General features: G+C 24.1%; 2 protein-coding genes across 12 annotated transcripts in view; one reads left to right on the forward strand and one right to left on the reverse strand.

Moving 5' to 3' along the window:
* LOC129609861 (transforming acidic coiled-coil-containing protein 1) overlaps positions 1-5,096 on the forward strand; it is a 23,889-nt gene extending 18,793 nt beyond the window's left edge. For 8 of the 9 annotated variants that reach the window (XM_055522006.1, XM_055522007.1, XM_055522001.1 and 5 more), the window contains 7 exons: positions 1,247-1,659; positions 2,404-2,492; positions 2,559-2,627; positions 3,663-3,767; positions 3,827-3,988; positions 4,045-4,194; positions 4,797-5,096. In XM_055522006.1, coding sequence (XP_055377981.1) covers positions 1,247-1,659; positions 2,404-2,492; positions 2,559-2,627; positions 3,663-3,767; positions 3,827-3,988; positions 4,045-4,194; positions 4,797-4,983 — 1,175 coding nt within the window. In that variant the 3' untranslated portion in view covers positions 4,984-5,096. Of the gene's footprint in view, positions 1-303; positions 363-1,246; positions 1,660-2,403; positions 2,493-2,558; positions 2,628-3,662; positions 3,768-3,826; positions 3,989-4,044; positions 4,195-4,796 lie in introns of those variants that run through there. The other variant, XM_055522010.1, reaches the window with a different exon arrangement.
* On the reverse strand, positions 5,095-9,413 carry LOC129609862 (cell cycle checkpoint protein RAD1). 3 transcript variants are annotated; one of them, XR_008697041.1, is made up of 4 exons: positions 9,240-9,413; positions 8,656-9,188; positions 6,848-8,581; positions 5,095-6,774 (listed from the first exon to the last, which is right to left on the reverse strand). XR_008697041.1 is itself a non-coding variant. In XM_055522012.1 (4 exons), exons 3-4 carry the CDS (start codon positions 8,752-8,754, stop codon positions 7,853-7,855), a joined length of 828 nt encoding a protein of 275 aa, XP_055377987.1. In that variant the 5' UTR covers positions 8,755-8,779; positions 8,878-9,188; positions 9,240-9,413; the 3' UTR covers positions 5,095-7,852. The 3 variants fall into 3 exon arrangements, 2 of the variants coding, with proteins under 2 accessions (XP_055377987.1, XP_055377986.1); XM_055522012.1 differs by having other exon boundaries at positions 5,095-8,581; positions 8,656-8,779; positions 8,878-9,188; XM_055522011.1 differs by having other exon boundaries at positions 5,095-8,581.
* Between the last annotated feature and the right edge of the window lie 989 nt (positions 9,414-10,402).

Here is a 10,402-nt window from a genome sequence, read left to right on the forward strand (position 1 = left end):
TTAAATGTGCAACAAAATAAAAACGTAAGTAAAAAATGGGAAACTTCATTAAATATTTTTCGGAAACATTCTAATAAATCTTTGTTCTTATCGCACAATTATTTGTAAAAAAAATTATTTAACAACAATATGATATTTTTCTATTGGAAGCGATATAGCTGTTAGTGTACACATACATATCTATATTGTATATGTAAATATATATCAGCAAAGAATAAAACTTCATTACTGAAGTGACTAATTAATGAAAAAAAGTATATTTATGTGAGTTTTTTTTTTCTAATTTTTTGTCAAAATTTTTAGTTTTCTTGATGACAAAATTGTGCTGCAAATATTATTGAAACAAGTATCTACTTATGTATGTATGTACGTGCATTAACAAGTATTTCAATTTCAACAAAATATTGATTAGTTTCCAATTAGATTGCAAAAACGTCTTATACTAATAATTAAAGTAGAATAAAATTATTGCTCGCATAAAGTGTAGGTTGGAAGATATTAAAGTTTATCTTGATATACATTTGTTTATTTTCTATAAAGTATTTAATAAGACGTCTTTATAATTACCCACTTTTTATTAATTATAAAATATTGCCAACTAGTTTTACTTTGAAAATGACGTACCTACTTATTCTCAACATACTTAATCATCACCACCTACATATAAGTTGAATAAAGTTTCAGAGTTTTTAAATAAATTTATCGATAAACAAACATGTAATTGAAAATGATACGTGTACAAACAAACCTATTCTTATTTTGAAACTAATTTTAAATATAAATATGTATAAAATTCATATTAATAAATAAATTACTAGGTTACACGATTATACTTGAAGTTGTTGTCTAGATTTGCAAATTTCATACAATGTAATTAATTAACCTTGAACTTTTTTGTAATGAAATATTTTGGTTAGAAATAATTATGATATCAAGAATCTGTTTTGTTTTCTGCTCCTTTTCCATTTTGATTTTAACTACCTATGTAAATGAAATTTTCTATGTAGAGAAATGTTTATAGCCTTGTGTATGATTGTTTTAGCATAGAGGGAATATTTTATATATACTAGAAGATTAAATAAAAACATATTATCGTTTTTTGTAAAAATTATAAACTTTTTATGACATGAAATATTTATTTTAATAGGAGATTTAATATCTCTCCCTTGTATAATGCTAAAACTATAGTTAAAATTAATTTTTCGAGGCATTTATAATAACTTAAAATTTTTATTTTTCATTTAAGTGATATTTCAATCCTGCGATTTTGAATATCTTTCGAAGCGGGGTAGTAATACAGTCAGAGATACACGTAAAGATTCTATATTATTAAAATTTGATCCACTGTTGGGAAAACCAGTACCAGCCCCAACAAACTTATTTAATCGTTCTACCATACATGAGGAAGAGGATACAATTTCACCAGAAACATCAATAGGCAACAGAATAAGAAACAGAGAAAAAGAATTTCAAATTGAAAGTAATAATATATTAATAAATGTGCCAACAACGAACGTAGAAAGTCAAAGTAAAAAACAAAAATCTCCAATCAAATTATCAATTAATAAAAAAGATATAACAAGATCGTCTAATACATTTGATTCACCTTTATTAGAAGAATTTGAAAATTTAGAAAGAAGATTAGAACTTGAAGAAAGGGTAATTAGTATAATTAACAAATACACTTTTCAAATATATTAGAATATTCAAAAGCAAATTTACTTTTGATCCGTTTTCAATTAAAATCATATGTTTGTTTCACTCCAGTTCAAGTGACTGGCTGTTTTGTAGATTTATAAATTGAACACATTTAGAAAACATATAAAATCAATTTTAGTCATTGCTGTTCAATATTACCTATTTAAGAAATTAGAAACTTCAACATACACAGTGGTTGATAATGAGAATATAATCTTACAGAAAATTAAAAATGATTTTCAATGTAATTTTCTTTCTTACCTTAGTCATTTTTATAAAATTTTGCATAAAAAAAGGAGTTTATATTGTCAAACGAAAATTAAACTTTCTTTGTTATAATACAACTAAAAATAAGAAACAAGATATTCCCCAAGTGAATTGCATTTCTGCAAAAGGATCCTCGATTGCATATAAAAGAACTAGCTTTAAATTTTGAATCAATAATTTTGATTACAACTTATATTTATCACCTTCAAGGCTTTTGTTTAACGCAGACGATATTGTTTCAATTATGTTAAAATTTTATTGTTTATTATAAATTAAACATAATGCTTATACATATATAAGTCAATATTTATAGTTTATATTCACTTGTATTGCATGTATTGTACACATTGTGATGTCGAACCTATGTAAAATATATAAAGAATTCGAACTTATCATGATAAATATCAGTTTCAAACATTATTCTATTTATTTTATCAGGAGGCTGTCGTTAATAAAATGAGTGTTGATGTTATTTCAAATAACCTAAAAATTGAAAATGATGTTCAACCAAATGAAAATATAAATAGGTAAGTAATTTCTTTGATAAAGATACCTAAGAAAAGCAAATTAAAAATTTTAAAATTACATTTTAGTGAAATAAATTCAATTGAAAAACAAGATCTAAAGATGGAGGACTTAGAAAAGAAGATAAAAAACGAAGTGTAAGTCTCAATAAACATACATTATGAACATTCTTAAGAAAATAGAAAAATTTTCAATTTTCTTTTCAAGTTAAAAAACTTTGAAGAATGTTTTGTGCTCATAACTGAAGCACGGACATGTAGCAATTGTGCTTATAAATATGTAACCAACTCTAAACATTTTTAACATTGATTAAATATCAATTTAAACTTTTGAAATCACACTTTTGAATTAATATTTTTCAAAAACTCTATTATAAATAACTTTATTTGTAAGATGAACCATAGAAAAATGATTTCTTGTGAGATAGCGTAGTTAATTATTTTAATTCTTATGTTAATTAATATTAAGAATAAATTCTTTTAAGTTTTTAATAAAACTTAATCAAAAGTGAACTTTATGATATGTTTTACGATTTTAAGTATTTTATGATATATTTTACGATTTTATGTATTCGCTTATCTCCTATTCACCCTACATGTTAATAAGTGCTAGGAATAACATATTATTCTCGAATAGGGTTTTTTTTTAAATCAAAGGATTAATCTTCCTAAAATTTATAGTTAAACACTATGCATATCATGTTGTTCGTTGTTGTATGAATAGGGTATAAAACATGTTTTCCTATTGTGAATAATTTATTTTTGGAGTTTTTTCCTCAAATCAAAGGAAATTTTGAAGGAATACAAAAATTTTTTTAAACTACATATGTATGTATGTATATAATTTTTAGTAAATTGAAATCCAAAAATATTTCAAAATACAGAAATGACACAAATACAAAATACAAAGATATTTTTTCAAAATTTTTAAATAAGCAAAATGTCAAAAGTAAGCAGCTTATGTAGTGTGAAATCAATTTTCTACAACATGTTAATCGATCAGTATGATATATTATTCTCCTGTATTTTGAATAGGGCATTACTAATAAAAAATTTCTAAAAGTACCAGGAAAAAAAGCTTTTGATAATTCTAAACAAGTTATTTCCTTTCTTATTGTGTTTGGGACAGTTGTAACATGGATACTTATTGCATTATTTTTTTAATGGTTGCAGGTTAAAAACGGAAGACGTGGAAAAAAAATTAAAAGATGCTGAACAACGTGAAGAAGCTTTGCTTAAACGGATAACTGATAAAGATAAAACGATCGCTAAAATGGGGTACAGGAATATAACTAAATAAACTAACAAAAATAAAAATTTTGTTTTATATCATTTAGTGGTGTAATTGAGGCTTATGAAAAAGCAATTGCTGAATTAATAGCTGAAAAAGAACAAATTACACAGAATTATGAAAAGCAAATGGAAGAAATCAAAGCGGAAAGAGATTTAAACAAACAACATTTAGAATCATTGGAATCTACTTTTACAGACTTACATGTGTAAGCATATAGTGTCTACTAAAAGATTTTGGCTAGTTTATTTATTAATCTTGTAGAAAATATGAAAGAAGTAAACAATTGTTGGCCAAGTTGAAAGCAAGCGAAGAAGAATTGCAGGCTGAAAAGAAAAGGAATTTAGAAAACTTAGGATTGCAAGAACAACGATATGAAAAAATGAAAAATCATGCCATGCAGCAATTAGAAATGTAAATGATTTAAAAATTATTTTTCATATTTATTAAGTTATTATATCTCTTCTAGTCTTTGTTAAGTTTATTTCAGATTTGCATCCTGCATAATTAAACAATCTTTAGTCAAAAATTTGTTTCCACACAATTAGTTTCAAAATATAAAATTTTAAATAACATTAATTTTTTCCTCATATTAAACTTTAGGGCTTAATTCACTAGAAAAAGAATTTTGTGATAAATTTTTCGCTTGAAACTACGTAAATTTGATTTGAAAAAACGATCTTTAAAATGAAATAGAGAATTCCATTTTGTTACAATTTGTTTTCTTACCAGGTTTTAAGCAATACAATGCAATTCAAAAGTGGAAGAAATCTCAATAATGAGTTTTTTTTTTTTTTTTTTTCAAATATTTTCCCAATTTTTATGATTTTTCATCACAATTTAGAACCACATACAATTCAATTATAGAATACTTACAAACTAACCACCTTCCATTAAAATATGATTAGGGTAATAAATACAGTAGTAAATGTTTATGTAACATTGCATATGATAAAGAAAATTTATTTGAGAAATTTACAAAAAATAATTAATGTTAAAACATACCTATTTTGTAGTGCCAACAATAAATTAGAGCATTTAACAAAAAATCATCAACTTGAAATTACAAAACTTAAAGCGTTATTGAAAAAGGAGGAAATAGCAAAATCATCTGTTAATGAGCAATTAATACAAAAGTCAAAAGAAAATGAAGAACTTGTGAAAATATGTGAAGAATTGATCAACGGTGGTTCAGCAAGTTAAAAAACATAATATTTTATATTAATTTCATTTTTTAAATTATTACATACTTTAATTTAACATAACAAGTAAAATTAATAAAAAGAAAAAAACGGATTTGATAAATTTTGTAAAAATGATTATCAATAATTGTTTTTGTTTTTATTTAATAACTCTATAGTTATAGAACCGCTTCTATACAAATATTAATTAATTTACAATTGTTATATTGGTTTGTCACTTTAAAAAACAAAGGAAAAAAATTACAAAAACTAATATTAATTACATTCACTAATTTTAAATTACATTCAAAAGAGAAATAATAAATTTTATTTTTTCATTAAAATCCATAAATTTACATTTAAAGTAAGTAAAGAAAATAATATATAAGGACATAAAATATAATAAAATAATCATTAAAAAAAAAGCCATTTTTAAATACAGGCTTAGTAATAATTTGTAAAAAAATACACATATACATACATATATATAAATTTAAATAGGGAATACATATAAAAAAAATAGCTAAAAAAATACAAAAAATTAAATGAATTAATTAAAATTCTTAGGAAACAGAATGAAAAAAAGTAATTTATACTTGAAATGTCTGTTTTTTTATATTTATGTCAGTTATTTGATTTTAAGAAAGTTTTTGAACTTTTTTTATTCATAAAAATAATTTATATAAAACGTTTTATGATCCTGCCTTGTAACAGTTTTTTTAGACTATTTTCAATTATGTTTTGTTAATTTTTTTCTAATGTTAGTTTAAATTTAAGAACTCTCACATTAAAGTTATATTATAAAAATGCACCTACATTCTCTTATGATAACACCCCATCACTTCAACTGATGCATCTAAGCGAATATGGGTGAACAAAATGCTTAAAAAATTCACACAGAAGTAATCCATTATAAATAATGTTTTAAATTTTAAATAAAAAACTTCGAAGAGAAAATTTATAGACTACATTTAATAGGCAAAATGAAGCAAAGTAGTCAAAGAACATTCAATATATTTTAAGTTTGAACACAAAAATTAAAAGAATGATTTATAAAATATTATAGCTATTTAAAGTAACAAAAATTGTTCCAAAAATATAAAAATTTAGTATTAAAAAATTTTGCAACCATAATATATTCTTTCAGTTAATTTTTATTGAAATCTTTAAGGAAAATAAAAATTAGTTTAATTAAAGATTTTTCTGAATTAAATTATTAAGATTAAAAGGTAAAAAATATATTTTATGCTTCTTCAGCTGTATACACACTCTGATTATTATTATTACTAACAATTAGTTATTAATATTATACAACTTAAATATAGATAATTATGAAAATAATTAAAAAAGAAAAAATGAATTATATTTATAAAAAAAATTATTAACTTAACAAAATAATTCTTTTATTCCATTAAAATAATATAAATAGATATGCGTAAATCTTTTTACATTGAATAATTTCTTGTACAAACTCAATTTTCTTTTTTTTTATCATTTTTGTAAACCATTTAATGAAGCACAATTAGTTTCAAATATCCTACTCAAATACTTAATGAAATAAGTATTGTAAACCGATGCGACTTAATACGTTAAATACATTAAAAATGTATGTATTTCGAAATACATATGTTGCATGCTGATAAGGCCATATTAAAATTGCTTCGAGTCAAAAGTTCCCAAAAAATTTTCAAATCCAACTCCTTTGACAATTCCAGGAGTATAAAAGTTTCCACCTTTTGCCACTATTCGATTTTTGATGGTTAGACTTTTAATAAAATAAAAGTGCTGAAGCAGACGTACTTACGGAATTTCACTATATAAATAAAAATTCAAAATTATTATTTTTATTATGTATATGTATAAAATTCTAGATGTTCGGAACATACTCTGAGTTCGAAAAGGCAGTGCTACGGAATACAAAATATTATTGAGTCTTGTGATTGTAATTTTTAAATTGTGTAACAATGAATTTTTTCGATTAATATAAACTGCAAAATAACGTGATAAGAATTCTAAAGTAATTTTAAGTTTTTTATAACTACTATAAAAATATGAATTAGAAGTGCAGTTTCTGCGGATTTATAAGCATGTACGTATGAAAATATTTAAAGCTTAAGATTTAATCAAAACTTTCAGTGCAGGTTTTAGTTTTCGAAAAACCGAACACCATCTATTATTGCAATTGGGAAGTCAATGACAACCCTCCAGACACTCCAAAAAATAAAGTGATTTATGTATGTGTACATAATTACATATACATACATCATTTTATTCAATGGAGAAGTAATTGCTCTGTAAAATTTACATTTGCTTTGTGTCGCAAGGTGTTTGCCTTATATACTACGAATTTTTGTTTGGCTCATTAGGACAGGTATTTGTTTGAACTACGTGAAGATACAATTTAATATTAAGACCTTTTGAATGTTGAAGATAGTAAATATTTCCTGCGTTTTTAATATTTCAGTTCTAACTTAGTTTCTAATGTGTCCTGTTTCACAATAAAGTATTGCACGTGCTGTTAAAATAATGTGTTTGATAACGCGGCTTATTTTTTCAACTTATTTCATAACTACAATGCCAAGATTATTAAGATACACATACACGCAATACTTTCAGTTTTTATTTTACAGTTTGTTTTGTAGTTAAAATCAATATCTGATTTAAATGATTTATTAGAACAATTTTCTTTTAAATTTTGTTATTACTTTAATAAAATATTTAAATTTATATTTCAGTTAACTGGAAATAATAAAATATCGCAGCTGCGTCTTTCTATTGTCTAAACTATTTAAGTTCTAATTTCGAAAACATGTTGCATTATAAAAACATCCTTCTTTAAAATTTTTATGAAGAAACATTTTTTGGACTTTATTTGTACAGATATCTAATTTCTAATTATCAATATCTGCTAAGGGCGGAATGAAAAACTGTATATAAATTTGAGCAATTTCATCTTGTTGTATCATAAACTGCATTTCTAACATACCAGTATCGTCAGTTTTTAATGCGACCTGACCAGATGCTAACAAAGATTTCATAAACATCTTTATATGAGAATACTTATAACAGTTATCGATTGATTTTTTACATAAAAATTGTAATATGATGTCACTATTACGAGCAATCTCAAAACATGATTCAGATTGCATTACACCAAATGTCTCAATTTTGAAATGAGGTTCTTTGTCAGATATAAATATCTGTAACTTTTCTGCACTTTTATCAATATCATTTATAAAACTCGCAAAATCTGGTCCCCTTAATAATATACAATTATATGTTGAACTATCCTCATTTAAAGCATACCCAATCGGCTCTTCATATGTTTTTGTTTTGATAGAACATTCTGTTAACCAATCCTCATCCCCGTGATGTTCGAAAACTAATATCATTGGTGTTGCTTCACCTTTGTACACCATTTTCATACTACAATCTACTGTCGAGAAAATGCTTAGACATTCTGTTATAATATTTAAATTAATTTTTAATCGAATAACAGTATTTGTTGGTAGTAAATATTGTGAAAAACACTCTTTAGTAATATAAACATTAGCTTGAATTAAATTTGAATTTTCAACAATAACACGCAAACCTTCTCTTGTAAATTGAAATAAAGCATCCTGAAATATATAAAGATATATATAATATAAAAATAAAATTTAGAAACATTTTCTTATATTACGTAGATTTTTACCTCAGTAAAATTAATTGATTTTAAAGCTGTAAACAAGCCTCTGATACTATCCAATTTTCCAACAAATTCTAATTGTGAAATTTGAGACTGCGTCAACATTTTTAAATCCTTCAACAATCCTTTCCTATATAAAATTTTGGAATGTTGCATCAACCACTTCTTCTAATAATCTTTAACTTGTAATAACATGTAATTAAATTGTTCTTTGTTTAAGGTGATTACCCTATATTTTCCCAAGATTTTTGCTAATTTTAAAGCAAGTACATGCTTACAAGTGAAACTTGATCTATTATCTGCTAACACTTGATATTCAAATGCTGGACAACGGCAAAAATTTATTTCTGGGAATAGAAGATAAGTCACACTCTTTTGATTTCCTTGAATTTCACAAAGTTCTGCTGCTTTTGAAGTTTTTAAAATATTGGGTAATTGGTAAAGAGTTATGGTTCTTGTATCCAGTATATGAAAAGCACTCTCTAAAAGATTTTCTCCAAAGACTGCTGTTAATTCTAATAAATTTTGCGAGCTGAAAACTAAATATTTTACATTAATAAAAGGCATGCAGTTCTTTGAATTTAACCTACACTTATTTGGACAAGTTTTATTTGATGATTCAAATTCTTCCTCAATTTTTAAAAGCGCCTTATCAAGTAAATTTGAAAATCCTATATTTTCTGTTGCAGACATTAAATTAAAATATGTATGTTGAAATAATTAAAGTAAAAAATACTTCTTTGGCCGATTATCGTGAAAAGTTGTTTACATTCAATGATTTTTACCGGTTCTGTCATATGAGTCATTTGTCAAGCATACAAATATTTTTAATTAACTTGTCATTTCTTAAACACAATTTACATACATTTTTTGACAACAAAACGTATTACAAACCAAAAATGTTTTTCGCCCAAAAATTAAAAAGAGCTGAATTCCCACGTTTAGAATCTGTCGAATACTTTATTGCCATAAGAAATTTTTTCGCTAAAACTTAAATGTAGTATGTAGAATAATTTCAAAATTTCGGTTATTTTACCAAAATACAATAGAATATAATTTACTTAAATTTCTTTAATACTTTAAAATAATTAAAGAACTAATTAAAATAATTAAATATTGACATTTTTTCTATAAAATTAATTTGATATTTGAACTTTCTGTTCAAATAAACTTTATTTTAAAATTTTTTATTTTATTTGGAAAAAAAATGATTAATTTGCCGCCTTTTTAAAATGTGTATATGTATAATTTGAAAGAGAAAGATGAATAAATAATTATTTTGAATGTAATAATGCATAAGGCATTTGATTTTCGTAATACAAATGAATATCGGTGTGCAAATGTTGCGGTTCTTTTGGAAAATGAAAAAAATATGAAAATAAAGAGCATTAAGACCTTGACACTTGACATTACAAAAGGCCTGGACCTAGATCCTGCTATTTTTGTAAATGTTTCTTCAGAAATGACATTTCTGAAGAATTTTTTTTTTGTTTTTTTGGAAAAATTATGTATGTTTTTGGCCTATTTTAATTTCTAGTTTCTGTACGAAAAATTGACTAAAACCTAAAAGTTTTTATACAGAAATGAAATTTGGACTTTTCTGAATAACATATCAAAAACTCAAATTTCTGCTCAAAATTTTAACTATAATTTTGATGAAATATATTTTCGATTTTTGTCTGCAATTTTTTCTACCGCTATGTCAGGCAACATATCTGAGAGAATTGAGAGTAAAAAAATGATAATATACTGA

This window comes from Condylostylus longicornis, unplaced genomic scaffold (genome assembly GCF_029603195.1).
Source record: "Condylostylus longicornis isolate FDR11 unplaced genomic scaffold, ASM2960319v2 ptg000040l, whole genome shotgun sequence".
Taxonomy (NCBI): domain Eukaryota; kingdom Metazoa; phylum Arthropoda; class Insecta; order Diptera; family Dolichopodidae; genus Condylostylus; species Condylostylus longicornis.

Bases quoted from the DNA above. Each gene is read 5' to 3' on its own strand.
- LOC129609862 (XM_055522011.1), bottom strand. From the start codon at position 8,805: ATGCAACATTCCAAAATTTTATATAGGAAAGGATTGTTGAAGGATTTA. The intron at 8,582-8,655 runs GTAAAAATCTAC...TATATATTTCAG, and splicing joins AATCAATTAATTTTACTGAG to GATGCTTTATTTCAATTTAC.